The sequence below is a fragment of the Botryllus schlosseri genome, chromosome 2, assembly GCF_051294905.1.
Source record: "Botryllus schlosseri isolate E-star chromosome 2, Bs_hap1, whole genome shotgun sequence".
In the NCBI taxonomy this organism is placed as follows: Eukaryota; Metazoa; Chordata; class Ascidiacea; order Stolidobranchia; family Styelidae; genus Botryllus; species Botryllus schlosseri.
The window spans coordinates 11,332,147-11,353,101 of record NC_137237.1 but is presented as its reverse complement, the minus strand read 5'-3'; the positions used below and the strand labels follow the sequence as shown (position 1 = coordinate 11,353,101).

The following is a 20,955-nucleotide window of genomic DNA, read 5'->3' as shown; positions in this document are numbered from 1 at the left end:
TGTTACGAATATTCGTCTCGTTAACGGACTAACTTCTCAGTAACGCGGTTGTGCCTATGTGACATATCAGGACTTGAATTGGACAGCCTTTTATCGTCACCGACGTGCATTCCAGCATTCGTTATTCGTTCAAGTTAATATATGACACTGACTTAAGCGAGCAACAAACCTGCAGGCTACTCTCGCGACCAAATGCTAGCTGAAGCAACAACGATTCTGAGCGACATGGAATGTGGACAACATAAACCTCAATAACAACAACCATGATCGCCGTTCGCGACTGATATTAGTAGTGCAGTGCTGGCGACTGTTTTCCCGGGAGACGACACTTACATAAATGCGCCCATGTGGTGAACTAAAATGGCTACAGCGACTGGATAGGATCAGACAAGCTTTGCAGAAACTGAGTAATTCCTGATTCTATTTGTAAAGTTGCCATTCATTAGATAATAGCAAGCTTTCATCAGGCTTGCTTAGTTCTCAATACCGCAAATCCCCCAGACATCGATTGGGACAAGTTTTGTACGGTGCTCCAAATGGATTTCGGTGTACCTGTCAGATACGTCGATTTCGGCTATTTATAAACACAACACACACAGGCGAAGTAGCAGGCAGGAAGCACATGTTCTGCAGTTGAGGAAGTTTGTTCCGTTCGTCGATATGCCTGCTGTCGGTATCACTAAGAAAAGGTATTTTGTACCGGAAAAGCGTCGACGCGATGATGTTGAAGATAGAGGTGGTGGATTTACGTCCGGCAAAAAGGATTTGAAATGTGATGATGGCACGAAGATCAAGTTTCGTAAGGTTTCTGATTATTCGAATCAGAATGTCGGGGTAAAGAATGATCCATATCCTGGGCCGGCACCACTCCCCGCTGAAAGGAAGGAAAACCACAAAAGAGGAATTGCGAATAGCACTAAAATTTCAGGCGGAATAATGAGAAGGAAGCTGTCTCGCCAGGAGAAGGTGTTCGAGGAAGCAATCAATCAAGCAGCCAGACACGACATATTCCAATTAGAGGATGCCGGATACATTGAAACTGACGATGGTCAGAAATCATATACAATAAAACAATCGGAGATCAAACAAAATGTTGATATCGCAAGTTCATGTAAGACTTTTGAATTGAATCTCAATCAATTTGGCCCCTATCGAATTAATTATTCAAGAAATGGAAAACATTTGTTATTAGGCGGGCGTAGAGGCCACGTCGCCGCATTTGAATGGTTTTCCAAGAAGTTGATGTGCGAAATTAATGTCATGGAAACTGTCAATGATATATCATGGTTACACACAGAGAACATGTATGCTGTCGCACAAAAAAAGTGGACCTACATATATGATAATCAAGGTACTGAATATCATTGCTTGAAGTCCATCAACAAGGCCCTGAGGCTGGATTTTTTACCATATCATTACCTTCTTGTTGCGTCAACTGCACATGGATTTCTCAATTACATTGACATCTCCATTGGCAAAGAAGTCGCAAGTGTTCGTACGAAATCGAACCGCCTTAACGTAATGACTCAAAACCCGCATAATGCCATAACATTGCTAGGACACCACAATGGCACTGTTTCCATGTGGAATCCCAATATGAAGGAGCCGCTTGTGAAAATGCTGTGCCACAGAAATGCGATTCGAGCCATTGCTGTCGACAGAGGGGGATTGTACATGGCAACTTCTGGACAAGATGGACACATGCGAATATTTGATGTGCGAACCTACAAGCCTGTACACTCGTACAAAGTAATGCGTAGCCCATGTAACCTACAATTCAGTCAGCGTGGTCTTCTTGCTGCAACATATAACAACATAGTAGAGGTATATAAAGATCCGTGCAGAGAAGTCCAAGAAGAACCGTACCTCATTCACAAGCTACGCCAACCCGCGGAATCAATACAGTTCTGTCCATATGAAGATGTCCTTGGAGTCGGAAGGGCGAACGGGTTTGAAAGCTTACTGATACCAGGTGCTGGTGAACCCAACTACGACAGTTTAGAGTCGAACCCCCACCAGAGTAGGTCGCAGAAGAGGGAGTGGGTGGTAAAATCCCTACTGGAAAAAATACAGCCAGATATGATCACTTTAGATCCATTTCACATTGGTGCTATGGATAAGGTAACGGCTGAACAGCTACAAAAAGAGAAAGAGGAAAAGTTTGGAAAGAAGACTGAGATCACAAAATCAGAAATGAAGTACAAGGCCAAAGGAAAAAGCTCTTCCGTCAATATCGAGAAGCGGAAACAATTAAGAAAAGCATCTGATGTGCGAGCCAAAATCAAGCAAGATTTGGAGGACAAAAGGAAAGCATTGGAAGACAGCAGCTCACTGCCCGAAGATTCACTGCCTAAATCTGCTTTGGACAGGTTCCGAAAGAAAAAGTAATATATTTCACACTGACACTGATGTCTCTTGCATCACCGACAAAAAGGTGCCTTCCTTTTGTAACTCTGTGGACTATGAATGTCTCGAGTATAATGCCTCGTTCAAAGCGTTCTATCCACTCGAAACCAAAGAGCCGAGTGAAACCATGGAGGCAGAGAAGATGGCGCAGCAAAGTATTTTGGTTTGCGTTGTTCTGCATGTTTCGTTTCTAGTGAGAATATGCACAATCGCACATCTCAAGGGAATCTGTGGACTGAAACTGTTCTTTGTTGACAACCACTTCGAGTTTTTCGTGCGAGAACAGATTGGGTGTTAACGAGCAGAAGCCTGCAGTTAATGAATGTTCGCAATCGTAATGAGAGGATATGCATAGACTTCTAAGATATTCGCCTATAGGAGCAACTGCCGTGGTACAAAAATCAATTTCTGTGACTTGAAAATTCCTTAATTCCAGTAATATACTTCAGCTTGTCACAGTAAGACTTTCAATTTGGATCGAGGACTCGTTAGTGCTAAGACATGCATTCCTCGCGTAGTGGTAGGAAGTTGTTAGTGGACCAGGAGAGATGTGTCCAGGCTTGAAGGTTATCAATTCCTTCGTCTTCTGATGACTTGGGCTTTCCTGTATCCTAGAAACGGAAAAAGGAATTGGCTATTGATCTGCAGAATAAATATTTATTTTTACCAACAGTCAACATAATTTTTTTAGCACCCACATCTGGGTTTTGCCGAAATCTCCAAGTGGCATCCCTGCTTCATGACTGATGATTGCACCATTTTCAAACATACATTTTGCCACCAAATATTTGGTAACCATGACAATTTCACTCACGAAGTGGCGGACACCAATTACTTAAGTCAAAGCGGCAAAGGTAGTCTGAAAACATAACCACTTTAGTTAGTAGTACTCGGAAAAAGTAGTAGTGCCTCTGGCTAGATGGATTAGCCCTTTGTCAAATGCAGAGGTGGTCAAGAAAGCTACTCAAGTAGAAGTAACGACGAAAAATCTACTCAAGTACGAATAGAAGTACTTCTTTCATAAGCGACCTTAAACTACTTGGAAGTAAAATTGACTGACTTTAAATCTACCCAAGTAAGTAAGTAGCTGTGAAAACGATCGCAATTCATTCGCATGGACTGCCAAAAGGTGTAGAGAGCTTGATTCATATTGATGCATCTCAGGAGAGTGTCAATTTTTGACAGAATAAGCAGGCGTCCACATCATGGGATGTACTAACACTTTGTTCACTCGAACACCTGGTTTTTACCAAAAATCACGGCATGGCTCCCTCCCCCATATAATAAGGCCCCTAGTTCAGTCAAAGAGTAATACAGAGAAGTTGTGTCGAATACGGCTTTAACCCTTTCTGCGATTAGTGAACGGTAATTAAAAATATGGCAGATCGTAAAAATGCCATATAGAGTGTATAGCTTTATGTTCGGAAAATATAAGGCATTACTACACTTGCTTTTATACTCGACATGTATGTTCTCCAAACAAAAGAACTCAAACTATAATTAAAACTCAACGTATAATAATCGCAATTGAAACAAAACTACAAATACTACTTCTACAAAATATTACGAAGTAGAAGTAGCGAAAAAAGGTCTACTTGAGTAAGTACCAGAAGTAGAGGAATACTACTTGAGTACTTTGAAAAAGTAGAAGTACTTTGTTACTGACCACCTCTGGTCGAATGACGACTCAGTGCTATAGCTGGAATATTGGAGAAATTACCGAGTAGCACTTCATAGTCCTGGCAGTGGAAATAGCAAAACCTTTGCCATAACCAAATATGGAAGAACTTACTGCTTCTTCGTCAATTCATTGGTGGTGTTGATTGAAGGTATCTTGCATAGCTAGCACCAGGCAAAGGAAAACATGCATATTCCAAGTACAATGTGAAAGATGCTCCTAGTTGCTTCTGAAGACAAAAATCGTAAAAACATTTGTGGCAGTGACACCATTCGTGCCTTGGATAATCACCTGTAGAGCTTGATACTTGAATCTTGTTTCTAATCTCCTGGTGTAAGTAAGAGATTGTAGAATCAATGTCATCGAATTCTGATACGTCTATGATTTCATAGGAACTGGATATCGATTGAAGTTGGTACGGTTCAAACTTCTTTGTCGCCACAGTGATAATCTTTATTCCTGCAAGACTGAATTATAAACAGCCACGTATTTGCATACAAATCGCAAATTGAGTTAAAACGATTAAGATATTTTCAAGTTCTGCACGAAAAGCGTTATTAGATTAGCACAATAGTCAGCTGAAGTTACCTTTCTCCCTAGCTCGACGAGCAGGTTCGTTGACATCATCATTAGAGAGACCGTCGGTCACCAGGATCAGCACCTTGTCTGCATCTACTCTACCCATCGCATCAATGCGCTGTACGCTGGCCAATATGGCATCGCCAGTTGCCGTGCAACCCCTGATGTGAGCCATTTCGCGAATGCTCCTTTGAACTTCATAGAAGGATCTCGGCGCCAAATCCACAACCACCTGCAGTTAACAGCTAGGCTTCAAGTTCACAATACATTCTGGACTGACGGTGGGGAAAATAGATACCTCGTACTTCGATAAGATATCTCCAGATCGGCACATGAAAGTAGCTTCGCCACTGTACTGAATGACGCCGACCTTCAAAGACAGAAAATGACTGTTATTCTTCCTCCAAAAAGCTGCTGCACTTAGGCCACTCCCGTAACTGTCATTCTAAGTTGTTTAGTGATTTATTGGTAGGGTGCCAGCAATTTCTATGTTGGAAATATGAAATTATACATTGGGATTGGGATTTCTTTTACAATGCAACATGGAAATTGAGCGTCTGCAGTGTCAAACACAAATATGACTATCTGTTTTCCGTCATATGGCAAATAAATGAGCAGTGGTTAATTTTATTTACACACTTGAATATGACACTGAAAATGAATATAGTCAAAGTTCACTCTAAGTTAGGAAAACGTGCCAACGACATAATATTGTCAGACAAGCGAGCATATACATGAACATACCATTGTAGAATCGTTTCACTGTCGTACGCAGAACGAATTTTTGCAACAGACAACGCCTACAATCCAATCATAAGCGACCGACTTGATGCTCACACATCAACAACACAAATCTTAGTAACCTCACCCTCGTACCACCAGTGTCAATCTCCCCTTCATATTCTTCAAGAAAGGTAAAGAGCCATTCTTTCATATTCAAGAACTCTTCTGCTTTCACACTCGATGAGCCGTCTAGCAATATCATCATGTCTAACATGCAGCTGGCAGATTTGCATTCTATGAAAATTGCAAACTCACAAATATGAGAATGCTGGACGGTAGATGATAAAGAGCCACATATGAAACGTAAGAAAAACCTTTGCACAATGGCGGAGTATCTTGCCATTCGACCCGGCCGTCCGAAAGCACATTGCCGCAATAAATGATACCACCGCCGGACAACTCGTATCCATCTTCGCAGGAGAAGTGGCATCCACTTCCAAATGTGTTGCTATCGGTGCACCGCAATGATCCGTGCTTAGGTGGCTCCAACACTGGTTCGCAAGTCAGACCTAGGATGAAGGTCTGCTGACAGATAACATTGAAGAAAGAGGAAATTGAGAAGGAAGATTCAATTGGATTTGTGGGAGTCGGCTATCAATTAGTCGAGTAGAGAGAGGGATATATAACATTGATTCGTTGTGTATCTACCACTCATTGATTTTAATTCGTATGTTAACCACAACAGGAACAGCATGAGACAACAAGTGTGTATAAGAAAGGGATATCTGATATGGTAACAATGGTAACGACAAGTCGGTATATCCATAATGTCATGGTACCTAATGTGGGTAGTAGAGCTGGGAACAGTGATTTCACTTCTTGAAGTCGAGTAGTAAGAGTCGGATTTTTTACCAACAAGTAGAAAGTAGTTCTGGGCTATGCATATTTAGTCTCGAAAATGTACCCTGTAATTTCGAAAGTAGCCACCAAGTACCTACATCCACGATTACTTTACAGATCTTCAATGTCTACCTCCACATGAAGTAGTTTTGATGTGTCTCTAGAGATCGGTCGGTAACTCTACTTGTATAATTGTTATTGTTGTTGCCCCTACTTCTACCTGAGTACTATAACGGGATATATATTCATTATGCCATTTCTTGATTCAGTAAACGTAGATATATCGCCACGCATTATCTCGGTATATAACACATTCCCAATAAGACTTCGTGCTTCACACGAAAACTTGATAAGAAATGCCCTGCCGTTATAGTCTCGGATTGCATGAATATATATGGGCGTGTTATTAAATTCATTCCAGCATACAATTGAGATTCGAATTTATATCTGATTCAATAAAGATTCCATCCGTTGGAGCGCCTACAACAAATCCTTGCCGTGCCGTGGTCTATGTGTAGTGTATACCAGACAGGCTGTTCCATGTTACGTCAAAGTCAGGTCCATAGGAAGAACAATACGTAGCGAAGTACGCAAACAAACATCACATTAACAATTGCTCTGCGTTAAAAGTACCCACAATGACTACTTTGACCACCTTTGCAACTACCTACGTTCTACACATCTGGGCATATCCGCGCTCCACGTTCCGATTCCCTCGCTGTTCGGATCCCCGCAAACAGATTCTGACATTCCCATCATATGTCGGCCAGCGTCGCAGGTAAAAGCGCACTGTGACGAAAAGGAATTTCCATCTGTGCATTTGACGGCGCCGTTCTCGAATCCCCGACGATCGTCGCAGCGGATCACTGGAATACAAATTCAAAGTATCCGTGTCGTTGCATTTAGTTGTTCTGAGTGTAAAACCTGCGCAAGTTGCGCTCGGAGTTATCCATTCCATCACTCCGTCCATGTCGGTATCACCGCACCTGCTGGTCTTGTTCCCGACTAGCACGGTGCCTACATCGCAAGTAGTGGTGCACATCTCGTCAAATACTTTCTTGTTTCCTTCTATTTGAGTACACCTCAACTGGCCATCGGCGATCGGATTCCTACACATTGACATGCCTGAAGAGAACGAGATAGGCGGACGATGAGATTTTTCAAGTCTGAATCATATTTAAAGATATCAAGGTGCGGGTCCGCTCGCACTTTTGACAATTTCCATTAATCCCGGGGTTCTTAACCTAGGATATATGTACCCTTGGAAGTCCACAAACTCGCTTGAGCGTGCCCATGAAAGGCAGGGTTGTAATCAAGTCAAAAGGTTCCAAGTCAAAGGTTAATCTTACGTTTATAGTTTTGACTCGAGTCGAGTCATTTTCAGTTCATCACCGAGTCATAGTGCTCACCATTCAATATCAAGTTCAAGACAGGTTCAACCCACTTTGTACGACTCTGCTTGGGTGATATTGAATGCCTGACATTCATAATATTAATGTTTCTGACCCTATTATTCAAGTACCTTTTCCGATAGATGAAATACCAATAATGTGGTAACTTCACTATTTTTCTAAGCTACAATGAAAGGCCTGTCTTGGCTGTCCAAATCTCATGTCATATGACTCGAGCACAATTCAAGTCAAGTCAATTTTCCGAATTTTAAGAAAACGACTCGAGTCAATTCGAGTCAAGACTTGACTTGAGTCAATTACAACCCTGGTCCAAGGTCGACATTACAACTTATTTATAACAACTGTTAGTTTATGTCCTTATGTTATCTAATTTTCACTGCTCACCACAGGTCATAATAGTCACACGGACAATACGAACCAATATACTTGCACTCCCATTGGTAATCAGGCCGTGACAAGGGCTGGGCCAAAGAGATGGCTTATTATACTCATCTGGTCGCTTTTTAGGCATCATGTAGACCAGATGCCGGTGAGGCCGTTGTTAGGACTGGGCGAGAGAGACCTTTTTTAATCATCACCTTCCCATATGTCGCCACTATGGGTTTTACGCAACAACCAAAAAAATCTAGGGGTCTGCACCAGACATGGGGTAATCGCGATTAGTAATCGTAATCGATTACGACGATTACAGCATTTTCAAGTAATCGTAATCGCAATCGATTACATTCGAGAAAATTCAGAAGTAATCGTAATCGTAATCGACTACTTCCCATATTTAATCGATTTCTTTGTGAAAGAACGATTACTTTTTATTTGTACAGGACAGAAACTAACAGAAACTGAACATTCGTGAACAAGGACGAGGTATTATACCAGATAGTGATAGCACAAACGTCAGATTATTAAATGCCACTGCTCATTATTACGTCAGAAGTGGCCTGTTAGCTTTGCTCGTCATTGCGTAAGAAGTATCCAGCTATCCACACATAGTGAATAAATATTCGATGTACATTAGTGTGATCGTAAGAACACTTGCCGTGCTGTATATCAGGTTATCAATACAATCCAGACGCCACTACCTCGCAGCAGGATAATTAATCACCACCTTGCCTAGTTTAAAATAGTAACTTTTGTATTGATGTTTGTTTATGCTTAGTTAAACGCAGTTTGACCGTTGCTGCTTGGCGAGCAGTAGGCCTATGTAGTACGAACGTACACCAGACAAAGGTTTGAAATTTTGTAGCCTACTCGTCAAATAAAACATTAGGGTTTCCACGACGAAGCATTAAAAATCAACAGCTGCTGATATATATCATAACAGAGCCGTTTCTCGTAATGGCCGCTTGCATGACATTATCTGTATTAGGTTGAAGGCAGAATTTTATATTCACTTTCTCTTATTCTGATATGATTCTGCTTGAAACGGGCGCCAATCGTTATTTCACAATTCTTTACTCAACATTTGGACCTGTCGCCACATACAATGTTAGCGTTGCTTGTAGCTAAAATCAGGACAAAAACAGCAAATCGTCCCCCAATCCAAACGTTGGTATTGGGCCCCATAGGGTAGTAATTTTCAAGTTGAAGATTTAATTTCGTCAATGATATTGGTAATTGCATTATATTACTATTCATTTTTAATCCTCTCTCAGTCCCCGATTGTCAGATTTACCTGAAGAGCTGGGAGCACGTAATTCATAATTATAATAGGGTTACCAACCATATTTTGGAATCGAGAAAGGAGGACACTTCTTCAAAATTTTCAAACTTAGAATACCTGCGGAAAATCCTGAAAAAATGGTAAATTTTTTCCACTTCTAGTCGGTTGACTAAAACAAAAAGTCAACTTTCGCTCGGCTCCCGAAATACCCGCCTGAGCGTGAATTCAGAGCAATTTTATCTCGGTTCAATTTTAACTAAACTTCTAAAAAATGAGGACAAAATCTCAAAAAAAGAGAGATTTGAGGGTCCTCGCAGGACATTTCAAAAACCCGAAAAAGGAGGACAATTCCTCCTAAAGGAGGACGTATGGTAGCCCTAAATTATAACATCTGGTATCTTCTAATAATTACAATTAGGGTATGTTGTTAATTCGTGACCTCCGGTCTGTTATATAATAAAAAGATATTGTTGTGTCCAAAACGTAGCAGAATAAAAGAAATACTTGCGTGAGACGCACACACAAATTGCCATGTCTTTAATGCTCTGTGTGCCCGGGTGCCATTTGCATTGTGGGCTCAGATTGGAAGGACCGGACTATTAGTCACGCCCACGCAGCGCGGATATTGTCAATGGACACATACCCGAAGTTTCGGCCAATGTCCTTCATTAGTAGCACCCTTCGTGGATTCGCATGTTGGCCGAAACTGCATATGTCATTTGGTGTGTCGTGACGCGGTATTGGTGGGCACCTAAATGCCTATAAATTATGCATGCTTTTTTACTGGATGAGGAGACGTAGGCTATGTATTTCAAAATCAAGCTATCTAGAGTCATTTATATCGCGATGCTCGTAGACAATTTCCAAGTTCATGAAATCTCTCGAAAATAGTCTATAATTTTTGTTGGTTTACGAAATACTTTTGAGTCTGCTTCGAGCTCGCTCCCCATCCTATTAGGAAATTTGGGGTGCGGCAGTTGTGGACCTGGCAAGAATGCAAATCGTTGGGTGCGATAGATCGTCCAATATAAAATGGGCAATGGGTACTTTATGACGTAACAAGCAATATGTCGCATCTTTTTTAAAGAAAGTTGTAATCTCATTAGGTCTTTTCAGCGCAATCCATATATTGTCTTATAATATAACTTCTAAGATGCAAAATAAATGTAATCGTGAGTAATCGTGATTACTTTTCCAATGTAATCGTAATCGTAATCGACTACTTCCTGATTTTGCTGTAATCGTAATCGTAATCGCGTCATTCAGAAGTAATCTTAATCGCAATTGATTACATTCACGAAGTAATCACCCCATGTCTGGTCTGCACTAAGAAAGGTGTTGAATCCCTGTGGTAATCCGTGATCTAATTTTAGAATCTGTCAATATTGAATACTCTGTTGGGTCTGCATTTGGAGACAAAGTCGACTCAAGTTAATTTGAAGTAGGTCAATTTTAATCTGATCTGGAGTGCCACTAATCACGCGATCATGGCTACACAGAGAAAGAGAGATATCATACTCGGACAGGTCCTCTTTATGATTGCGTTAAGAACGGACATCGTAATCGATGACAGCAGACGCACGGACGCAGCATACGCGTGCGGAGTTATGTACGAGAGCACGGCCTTTCTTCTGAGATGAATTCCAACCCCGATGAAATACAGCGGCCGGCCTAAACACCAAATCGAATCTATTGACAGCAACAACACGAAAAGCACAGAAACCACCGTATCCAGACGCGAGTAATCTTGCGGTGTTGCTGTAATCATCCACGCTATCCCCGCCAACGACTACCATGACCAAAGTGGGAATATTGTCGCGAATTCCCGATCCGAAATCGTTAACAACGCGGCTCATAGTGGAAGCCAAATGGAGGCATCCGCCAACAGGTCTCAGAGCGAGCAACTTGCGTCGCAACAGAGCCGAAGACATGTGACGCAAAGGTACGGCCGTCTGCAGTGTATCGTAAAATTATGTCACATGAAAAAAGGCTGAAAAGCAATGAACTCCAGAGGTGCTTAGTAACGAAGTAGGCTACTTTTAATATATCGGAACACTCATTAAGGCTTTGCCTAATTGCACTACTCACTTCAAGCGTTGAATCAAAACCGTTTTATTTAGACGTGCATTCCAACTACAGTAGTCAGGCTTGTACAAACTAACGGATTTTCAAAATGCACAACGAGAACTACTCAATTCTTAATACTCACAACTACAAATAGAACTGAACTAACCACCTTTCAAAATCCAAAAATAACTAAAACACAACTACTCAAAAAACAGTTAGTAGTTGACCGTCAACAAACAAAATATGTAGTATGTTGTTTGTTTCACAGTAATGTTCGTTCTTTCCCTACAACTATGCACGTCTTAGACATATCGTTATACTTTGTATATTTAATCGATCTGGTGAATAGAGCCCTAGTGTAGGGATGATATCTTGCTATATTTGTTGTTCTGTAAATTATATGCTTTTGGACAACTCCCACTTCTACAACTACTTACTTTTGTACACTTCTGATTTTGCGGAGTAGAAAGTAGTTTTGGATACGTTTCCATCACTTTTACGAGTAAAATTGCCTTGACGACCATACAAAATAGCTCCTGTATCATGGGGAGCATAACATTTTCTAGAAAGTGCACCTGTCAGCATTGTTATTAGTTGTGATGTGTTAGCTGCGATGGTAGTTATGAATTCGAAAAAAAGCCACTGGCGAATCACTTACTGGAGTAATTCAACTTCTATTTGAAGCAGTTTTGGCATGTTTGGGAACCGATTCTACTTGTAATTGAGTAGAATTTACAGTATTATTTCTAGTTCTACTTGAGTAGCAATGCCGAATACTTTGACCACCTCTGGTCAATACCGTACCGTGGTTACTCGTTTAGACACCGCGGCGTCGCAGTTGAGCGGATCGCCACCGGTAATAACAATGCTTATCCATGCCGATCCAGTATCGAAGAATCTTCCGATTTCGACGAACAAGTCGCCGAGCCATTTGTTGACTTCCTTGAATTCGTATTCCGATAGATTCTCCGAACCATCAATGATGAGCAAGAGATCCATGATGCCTTTGCCGCACCCTGCAAATAAACGCCGTACATATTCCTGTGGCAAATGAAATAATGCAAAATAAACAGATATGGGCAAAGTAGTCATCATTGATAATTATAATTATTATGATATATATATATATAATTATTATAATCGAGTACAAGTAACATCATGAATTTCTACTCCAAGTAAGTAAAAAGTAATTATTCTATGATTGGTTTTGCCTAAAATTCTGAAAACTGCCCAGAAGTGAAAGTAGTCAAAGACCATAACCGCTTGAGGGAGCAGTAGAATTAGCGAAAATCTACTTGAGTACTCCCAAATAGAAGTACTTCGTCACTAACCACCTTTGGAAACAGGCTTCCGACGTATAAATGCCACATAGTCTGTATGCTGATAGATAGATATAGGTAGATCACACGAATACACAAGGAAAATATACATGACAAATTTGCAGTGTAGACAATAATTCAGCCGAAGCCTGCAATCGGACGTTTGTCGTTTGTTAATGGTTACTCTTCTTCACAAGACTCACTTATATTACCGAAAATATCCAAAGACACGACTTTCGTATAAGAATAGCTATCTCTACTGCCAGGAGAAACACTTTCTTCACACCATCGAGTCAATGACAACAAGGAACACCGGTCGAATCTAGTCAACATCAGTTTGTGAATGCGAAAATGCGTACCAAAGCACTCCATCACATTTCCGGTCCAAAAACCAGGATGCGGGCCAGTAGCACTTGGACACGAGAATGTAGATTTACTGGATGAACTCGGACAGACTGCTTTGCAAGTGGATCCCGGCAAATTCTTATCGGTGCAACTCGCGGTAATCCCAACTAGTGATTCAAGTGCTGGTTGACACGACGAAGCTGAATACACGGTTGCAAGTTGAGTAACTATCATCCGGATTAATGCCGTTTGTGTTGTACTCACGAACACATCCCGGTATATCTCCCACCCACTGACCATGGATGCTACAATCGAAGGCAGCAAAGGAAGTCGGCTGATACCCAGGTTCACACGATATCGTGCACGTTGCTCCGGGCGTGTATTTATTGCAGGTTATATTGCCGTTCTCGACAACTTCCATGTCACAAAATGGAGCTGTGGAAGCAAATTATCGTACAGCACATAACACACAACCAATGGTGGTCAGAGCAGTCAGCGTTGCCACTCGAGCATAATTAACGTCATAAATTTCTGTGCAATTACAAATAGAACTAGCCATTTCCAATACATGTCAAAACTACATCAAGTAGAAGTAGGATACAAAATTCTGAAAAGTGCTCATCGCTCAAGTAGTTTCAAAAAGTAGATTTGATCGAGGGGTCTCATACTTTTGCCAGTTAATTGGAAGAAGGTACTTTCAAAATATTGCAAGATGTATCTTTGTGACTGACTTGTGATGGCTAATTACTCGGGAGATTTTTTTTGACATTGCAGAAGAGGTCAAAATGGTAGGGTTAGGTCAAAAATTTGTGAAAATTGTTTACAAAGTCAAAAATTTTTTGCAACCTGCATTTCGTTGGTCATCGTAGATGTTTGCACTGTCGGTGAACTTATTATTTGACATTTTACAGCTTGTAGCCTACTTTATAGACCTACCGTTGTAGAAGGCCCATTGTCTGCTCATAAACGGTCAAATAAAACGAATAGCTTGACATGGTGTTATGCTCAACGTACCGCAATATCCTAACTGCAGCAAGACTTCCTGGGCATAAGCATTGGTTCTTATATCAAGAAGCACATGATGAAAAATTGTGATGTAACAACATTGTCAGAACGAGGCAACACAGTGTGTCAACTTCAGTGTTGTCAGCCAACAAATGTTGCTCTTGAACAGTCTTTTGCTTTTCTTGGCAAGCTACTTGGTAAGGAAAGACACTTTCTACCCGAGAATGCAGGAAAGTATCTTTTGTTGTATTACATTTATGTACGAAAACGCCGAATTAACATACATGAGAGCAAAATTTTGTCCAAATTAAGTTTTTTAACGTCATCATTTCTATTTTGAGTGCGCAACCTTCCGATTTTTAGGTAAAAAAATCGCCTCAATAATTACATCACTACTTAATATCTTCAGCTACCGGGGGGGGGGGGGATATTTGGCTCAGATGTTATGACAATTTCACTTACAAAAGTGATGCAAACATCACCCAAAGTCGTCAAAAACATAACCACTTGAGTAAATAGTACAAGTGGGGTAAGCCTAGGCTACTTAAGTACTCTGAAAAAGTGGAAATACTTTTTTACTGACCGCACAACTAGCAAAAATGCCATGCAGGTGTCGTCAAAGTAGACACTGACGCTACAGGGGTAAATATTCATCATCGCAGAAAAGTCACCCTACCAGGATTCGAAGTAACGATCTTCACAACTGAGCTGCACAAGAGTAAGTAGTAAATGGTGTTATGCTTCACAATATTTTCAGAGTAGAATTTCAAAATTTGGCTTTGTCAAAAACAACTAATTGTATAAAAGTTATTGTGGCATTTTATCGTGACGCATGTTTGACGAGACCATTATTCACTTTGTCAGTTTTAATATATATATATACTTACAAATACACGATGGTATCTTAGGATTCCACACTCCTACACTTGCACTGCCTCGCCTGACACATGTGGACGCAATACTGCCATTTAACCGAGAGCCGCCTCCACAAGCAAATGAACACACCGAATCCTCAAAATCATCATCAGTACAACTATGTTCCATGTGAGGTGAAAATGTATCGGGGATGAGCTCCGGACAGCGTATAGGAATCTCTATAAAACAGATACTTGCTATCATACACTTACCTCACTTGATTGGTATATTAAAATTAGAGTGCAACCAATCATCGGATTTTTAGCCAATATCGATAAAACCGATAACCAAATTCAAAAGGTATGGCATCCATCTCGAGGCGCATTTCCAATACTTCAGATCATATACTTTCACAACTTTACAGCCATTGCTATGTTTGAATATGAAATAAACTAGCAACAGTGCAACGCCTCTAAGATATAACAAATATACCAATATTCACAGTCTAACAGTCACAAGGCTCCGAGTCACAAGTCAATCTCACTTTTATAGTTTTGACTCGAGTCAAGCCGAGTCATTTTCAATTCACCACCGGGTCAAGTCCAAGTCAGAAGTCATGGTATTATGACTCGATTCCGAGTCCAGGTCATTGTGTTGACTGCTCAGTTTCCAGTTAAAATCTTGTTAAACCCCCTTTATATAACTCTGTTTAGTGATATCAATGGTTCGCATTTATAATATAGGCCTACTAATTTTCCTCACTTTTAGCAGTTGCTGGTTGCATTTTAAGCACCAGTACCAATAGACGAAATCCCTATAGTGTGGTTACTTAACTATTCTTCGAAATTGTAACGAAATGTCGGTCTTGGGCATCTGAGTCTCGAGTCATATGACTTGGTTCATGACTCGAGTCCAAGTCGAGTCAAAACACGGATTGACTCAAGTCATTTCCGTATTTTGAGAAAATAACTCGAGTCAAGTCGAATCACCAGAAAATACTTAAGAAGTATGCGGTTTCAGTCTAACAGTCTTGGAGTGCAATCAAAAAATTAAATGAGATGATCAGCTTTCAGCCTAAGTTAAGGCCGATTTTAGTTTCTTCCATGCTTTTGCTGAACTAAATTATGTTATTTTCTAGGCTACCGGTGACTCTCAGTCCCCTGTTGTGACTCTTACCAAATCTCCCGATTCCTCCGACAAATGTCTGGAAACAAAGCGGGGCCTTGGCAGATGCGTGAATGCAGAACAACGTAACTGAAGCACATCAGTCAGAGAAAGAGTAGAGCTGTGTTATGAAAGGACAAGGGCAAAGCAACACCCATTTTGTGCGCATTTGATGATTGCTTAGATTCAAATTCAGTGAAATGTCATAATGAGAAATTCAAAGTGAGAAATTAGTTAAGTGCCAAAAAGTTGTTACTATCTAAGGAAAGGCTCTACTTGTGCAAGATGGTGGAGAGATGCTCCAATCGTACGATCCAGTGCCGGATGAGTCGGAGCATGTTACGACCGAACTCGTTTCAGAAATCAGGAAGCCGTCATCACAGGTGAAACTGCACACGGAATCTTTGAAGTTTCCATCCGTACATGCCACACTACCATTCAGAATGGAAATTTCTTCCGGCCAGCAAGATGCTGTAACATAAAACAATGCAAACTCTTATATGCATACTGGAAGGAATGTGATAACTTTTAATGGTCAATGTATTCATTGGATTTTCGAATATTATATTGAAATATATGATTGACGATAAACGACATTCAAAATGATATATACAACTATCCAACTTGGTTGTGGACAATCCACTCACACGGCATTGTTGTAAATCTATAGATGAAAGTGCCATTCAGGTTTTCGTTTGGTTCCAAGTTAGAATTCGTTGGTCATTGTCACGACTCTTTCATTATTATTGATTAATCAGTAATTTGTGTTGATGAATCCGATTTGTGTGTGGTATCTTCTATGTTATCTGCTGTCTGATGTACTGTATCCTGTATCGCAGAGGTCTCAAACTCAAATGTGCTCGCGGGCCAATTTCCTAGCTTTTGGTGACGCCATTTTCCACTTTGTTACGATGGTTCCAACCAGTGGCGTATCCAGGGGGGGGTTTTAGGGGGTCGGAACCCCCCCCTTTTCAAAATCCTAAAAATTGATGTCAAATATAGCCTCTAATATTTGCTAATTTGTTAGTTTAACATATTCGTTTTTACGTATGAGAAGGCGAATATGGCGTCTTAATGTTATTTAAGAGGACTAACACCCCTACAAAATATTGGAATTATGCGCCGAATTAGTCGAAAGGATAAAATAGGTCATTATAATTCGCTTATTCCATACGAATTCTGCGTTTGTTCAGCTACATTTCAGCTGTGGCAATTGCTGACGTTCTCAACTTTCTTCCCTCGATTTCTCTCTCGCCTTGCTAAAACGAGAGACGCATTTTAGGAAAATCTAATCTAATTGAACGTAATTGCAAAGACGAAGTTGTCGGCAATCAACATTGCTCGCGAATTCGCTGCACCTGCTCGCCTTGAAATCCTAATTAAGAATTGCACGCGGCGTGTTGTTTGATCAGCGAGACGCAGACACGACGGCACCAGTACGACAATGCTATTCTCAAATCCACGTTGTATTCGCGATTATTGGCGAGAAATGGCCTAGGATTGACATTCACATTTCAAAATACAAGCCTAGCAATCTACGTTCCCGATTGTTAGGTGGCTTGCTGTCGTCCAAATACAGGCCTATGTTGTCGCCGAACGGGAGAATTGAGTAGGCCTAGTAGTAAAGTTAACCTAATTATATCCGCTGACAAGTTTCTCTGTCGATCAAGTTATTATCCCAGTGTGTACTCTGTATTAGTTGACTGACTTGCGTGCTTGCAAATTAAGGTCTAATTATCTTCGCGCGTACTACACGCTCAGCCGTATGGCTAGTAAAGCCATCGAAAAGCACACATTCGTGTACGACGTACACTGTTCACACCACACCACGCTGTGGCGATCGCGATCGCCCTCGTTTATGCTACCGCCCTATTCCGCGCTTGTTCGTCCGCTGCGATACTACCGACCGTGCGCATAATATCGTCGAAACCCAACAAAATCGCGCATCTCTGACCGGAACTAGGCGCTTGAAGACGGGCGGCGTTTGCCAGCTCATGACTAAATGTGAGCATTTACGAATTTCTTTCAATCATACCGTAAAAGAAACGCGATTTTCAGGCAATGTCCGTATCGTATTCGTACATCTCCCACTCACCGCAAATCTCTGTTTATTATTAAACTATAATATATTAAATATTCGCCATGGCGTGGAGACGAGTGATCGTAATGATGACGTCACAATAGCCAATTTCGTAACGCAAAACCCCCCCTTTTTCGCGCTCTGGATACGCCCCTGGTTCCAACCAAAAACCCAATGCACATAAAATCGCGTATGGCACAAAGAATATTTTTCAGTTGAATAAATTTACCCGAAAACATTCCACTTTTTGTTGATTTGCAAAATAATTTGAAGCTGTACATAGCATATAGGCCTAATTCCATCTCGTACCCCGACGGCATCCGTGGACCCCTGGTTAAGTACCCCTGGAATAGAAATGCCCGATCGCCGAAGAATCCATTGGAATAACAGCTGCGGATCGTACCACCGCCTTACTCGCCACTGTCGACAATAACATGGATAAGGAGACCGAAGATCACCCTGGATGTACCTACCTATGCATCATGGGGGCAACACAAATCATCAACGGGTCATGTTTTATCATCACAAACTAGAAATGTGACATAATAGCTGATCTTCCATCACATGGTAGCTATTGCAATTGTTGTGATAGTGAAGTTTGATAAGATTTCTGGTTTTTGAAATAGTTTTACATTAAAATTTAAGTAGTCAAGTATGAAAAATATATGTATAAGTTAAATATATTTTCGAATACATTAAAATCCAAAATGCCGTCGCGGGCCGCACAAAATGCTCTCACGGGCCGCGTGTTTGAGACCTCTGCTGTATCGTATAATGTATACTGATATAACGTATCGATGTACTGTTCAGTATATTCAAATTACGTTCTTGTAGAAAGCTATTCCAAAATAAACATTGTACTCAACGTCTATGCCGCATAGAACCTAATGTGCGAGTCATTATTAATGATATGACAATCTTGTTGGCATACAAATATATGTTTCAAATGCAGGTGTCATTTACACTAGCGGTAGTCATAAACACTTGATGATGATTGCAGATCACTCACGAATACATGAAGGCTTGTCTGGAGACCATCCTGCGATGATACCATCGACTAAAACACACGTTACTTCAGCGATTGATGGTTGCTTGGGGTTAGTACACGTCAGCTGACACCGCGATCCTACTTTGAAATCATCGCTGCATGTAGCGCTTGTGTCAGACGTTTCTAACGACTCGCATGAAGTGGTACCAACTGCTGCAATTTTCATGAAACTAGTAAGAAAAGGACTTATAATCGAAAGAGCGTTCAAGCCTATTTCGTCTAAACTGCTTAAAGCTAGTTTCTTGTTGCAAACTAAGTCTATCCTAGTGAAATTATTGTAACATAGATCTAAAAATCTGCATGCTCACTGCGATTGATCCAAAGAACAGAAGATATGAGGAAGCTAGAAATTGCCAAGTTTATGTATCAGTTCCATTGCGGTCAATGTCCCTCAAATTTCAACGACTACGTCACCTCGGAGACGAAAGCGCACAAGTTCAGCACACGCGCGTCAACGAAGAACAACTACCATATGATCAGGACTGAATACAAGAAAACTCATTGCTCTATATCAAGTATGCCGGACCCCAATTGCGGAACAGCATCTCGCCGGCAGTCGTCGAACATGTCCGCATTCAAGTCGAAATACAAGCAATTTCTTCTAAATGAATACTAGCCAGTCTTCAGGATTACCGGACCACGACCTAACTTCGTCCTCGCACTCCGCCACATGCCACCTCATTTTGTCGCTTGCGTATTGTATTCTTTGCATTACTTTTCATTCAGTGTGCATGCCTCTTATTTACTTCGCCTAGGCTAAGGTGGGTGTCTGATCTTAAAGGCTTGTTTCGACACTATCCTATATCTTTTCATTGTATCGCAGTCTTGTGATGTTTTGAAACGATGAAAATATTAATAAACTTGATTGATTGAGATCCAACTTACAATTATACATATAATTCCTTAGGTCATTAGATAAGATGAATTTCTGTATTTGATACAGTTCAAGTTCCCTACCGACGTTCATCCTCATCAGCAAAAGCAAGTTTGTAACGATGAGAAAAGTCAGCATATCTTCCCGGCGTAAAATTTTGACCGAAATTCAATCTTGGTATTCTGGAACCGCGTAAAGTTTGATATAAAGCTACATCTAAGGCAAAGCATCCATAGTCTTGAATTAGGGTCAAACACCCCAACACATAACGCCCTATTCGCAAAATAAACATCAAAGTGATTGTAACTTTGCAACCAGTCCAACCACTGTATCACCTGTCTGTCAAACCCTGACGTCATAATATAGATTCAGTAGACTGACCACGGAGCACCAATTAGTATTGAATTTGATTTTATCCAACCATGATCTATTGCTATGGATCGATGGAAATGAGCGTGGAAGATGGTAACATCATGACGATACGTCCTCTTTCAAGAGGATTTGTCCTCTTTTTTGACTTTTTTGAAAGTGTCCTCGGAGGACGCCCAAACTTCCTCTTTTTTGAGAATTTTGGTTCAATATAGGGCAAAATCCGACCGAGATGCGGTAAATTAGAGCTGAAGTAACGCTCCTGCTGCTATTTCGGTAGCTGAGCCGGAAAGCTGACCTTTTTTAATAAAGCAATGGATAATGTGGAAGAAAAACTGTATTTCGGGAGTTGAGCCAGAAAGTTGACTTTTATTTAGTCAATCGACCTAGAAATGGAGAAAATTTACCATGAAAAAGTGTCCCTTCCAAAATATGGTAACCCTGTGAGACGATAAACATATATTATATTAT

At 40.8% G+C, this 20,955-nt stretch overlaps 2 protein-coding genes across 5 annotated transcripts; one reads left to right on the top strand and one right to left on the bottom strand.

Moving 5' to 3' along the window:
• The first annotated feature begins 48 nt into the window (after positions 1 to 48).
• LOC145433513 (WD repeat-containing protein 46-like) lies at positions 49 to 2,868 on the top strand. The gene has a single exon (XM_080310632.1). It carries the CDS (start codon positions 661 to 663, stop codon positions 2,386 to 2,388), a length of 1,728 nt encoding a protein of 575 aa, XP_080166758.1. The 5' UTR covers positions 49 to 660; the 3' UTR covers positions 2,389 to 2,868.
• Positions 2,812 to 20,463, bottom strand: LOC145433510 (sushi, von Willebrand factor type A, EGF and pentraxin domain-containing protein 1-like). Of its 4 annotated transcripts, none has more exons than XM_080310626.1 (19): positions 20,199 to 20,453; positions 19,203 to 19,394; positions 16,390 to 16,584; positions 16,126 to 16,203; positions 14,982 to 15,188; positions 13,354 to 13,524; positions 13,104 to 13,289; positions 12,230 to 12,441; positions 11,085 to 11,310; positions 10,877 to 11,029; positions 7,211 to 7,411; positions 6,958 to 7,152; positions 5,761 to 5,955; positions 5,532 to 5,680; positions 4,962 to 5,033; positions 4,673 to 4,895; positions 4,376 to 4,543; positions 4,199 to 4,313; positions 2,812 to 3,017 (listed from the first exon to the last, which is right to left on the bottom strand). In XM_080310626.1, the coding sequence occupies exons 1-18, from the start codon at positions 20,251 to 20,253 to the stop codon at positions 4,249 to 4,251; spliced, it is 2,943 nt and encodes a 980-aa protein (XP_080166752.1). In that variant the 5' UTR covers positions 20,254 to 20,453; the 3' UTR covers positions 2,812 to 3,017; positions 4,199 to 4,248. The 4 variants fall into 4 exon arrangements, with proteins under 4 accessions (XP_080166752.1, XP_080166754.1, XP_080166753.1 ...); XM_080310627.1 differs by lacking the exon at positions 2,812 to 3,017 and adding an exon at positions 3,068 to 3,265 and having other exon boundaries at positions 20,199 to 20,454; XM_080310628.1 differs by lacking the exon at positions 16,126 to 16,203 and having other exon boundaries at positions 20,199 to 20,451.
• Between the last annotated feature and the right edge of the window lie 492 nt (positions 20,464 to 20,955).

Excerpts from the sequence above, each read along its gene's own strand:
- LOC145433513 (XM_080310632.1), top strand. The coding sequence starts at position 661 with ATGCCTGCTGTCGGTATCACTAAGAAAAGGTATTTTGTACCGGAAAAG.
- LOC145433510 (XM_080310627.1), bottom strand. The coding sequence starts at position 20,253 with ATGCTGACTTTTCTCATCGTTACAAACTTGCTTTTGCTGATGAGGATG. Across the intron at positions 4,896-4,961 it reads ATATCTTATCGAAGTACGAG|GTGGTTGTGGATTTGGCGCC; the intron begins GTATCTATTTTC and ends TGTTAACTGCAG. Across the intron at positions 4,544-4,672 it reads TCGTCGAGCTAGGGAGAAAG|GAATAAAGATTATCACTGTG; the intron begins GTAACTTCAGCT and ends TCAGTCTTGCAG.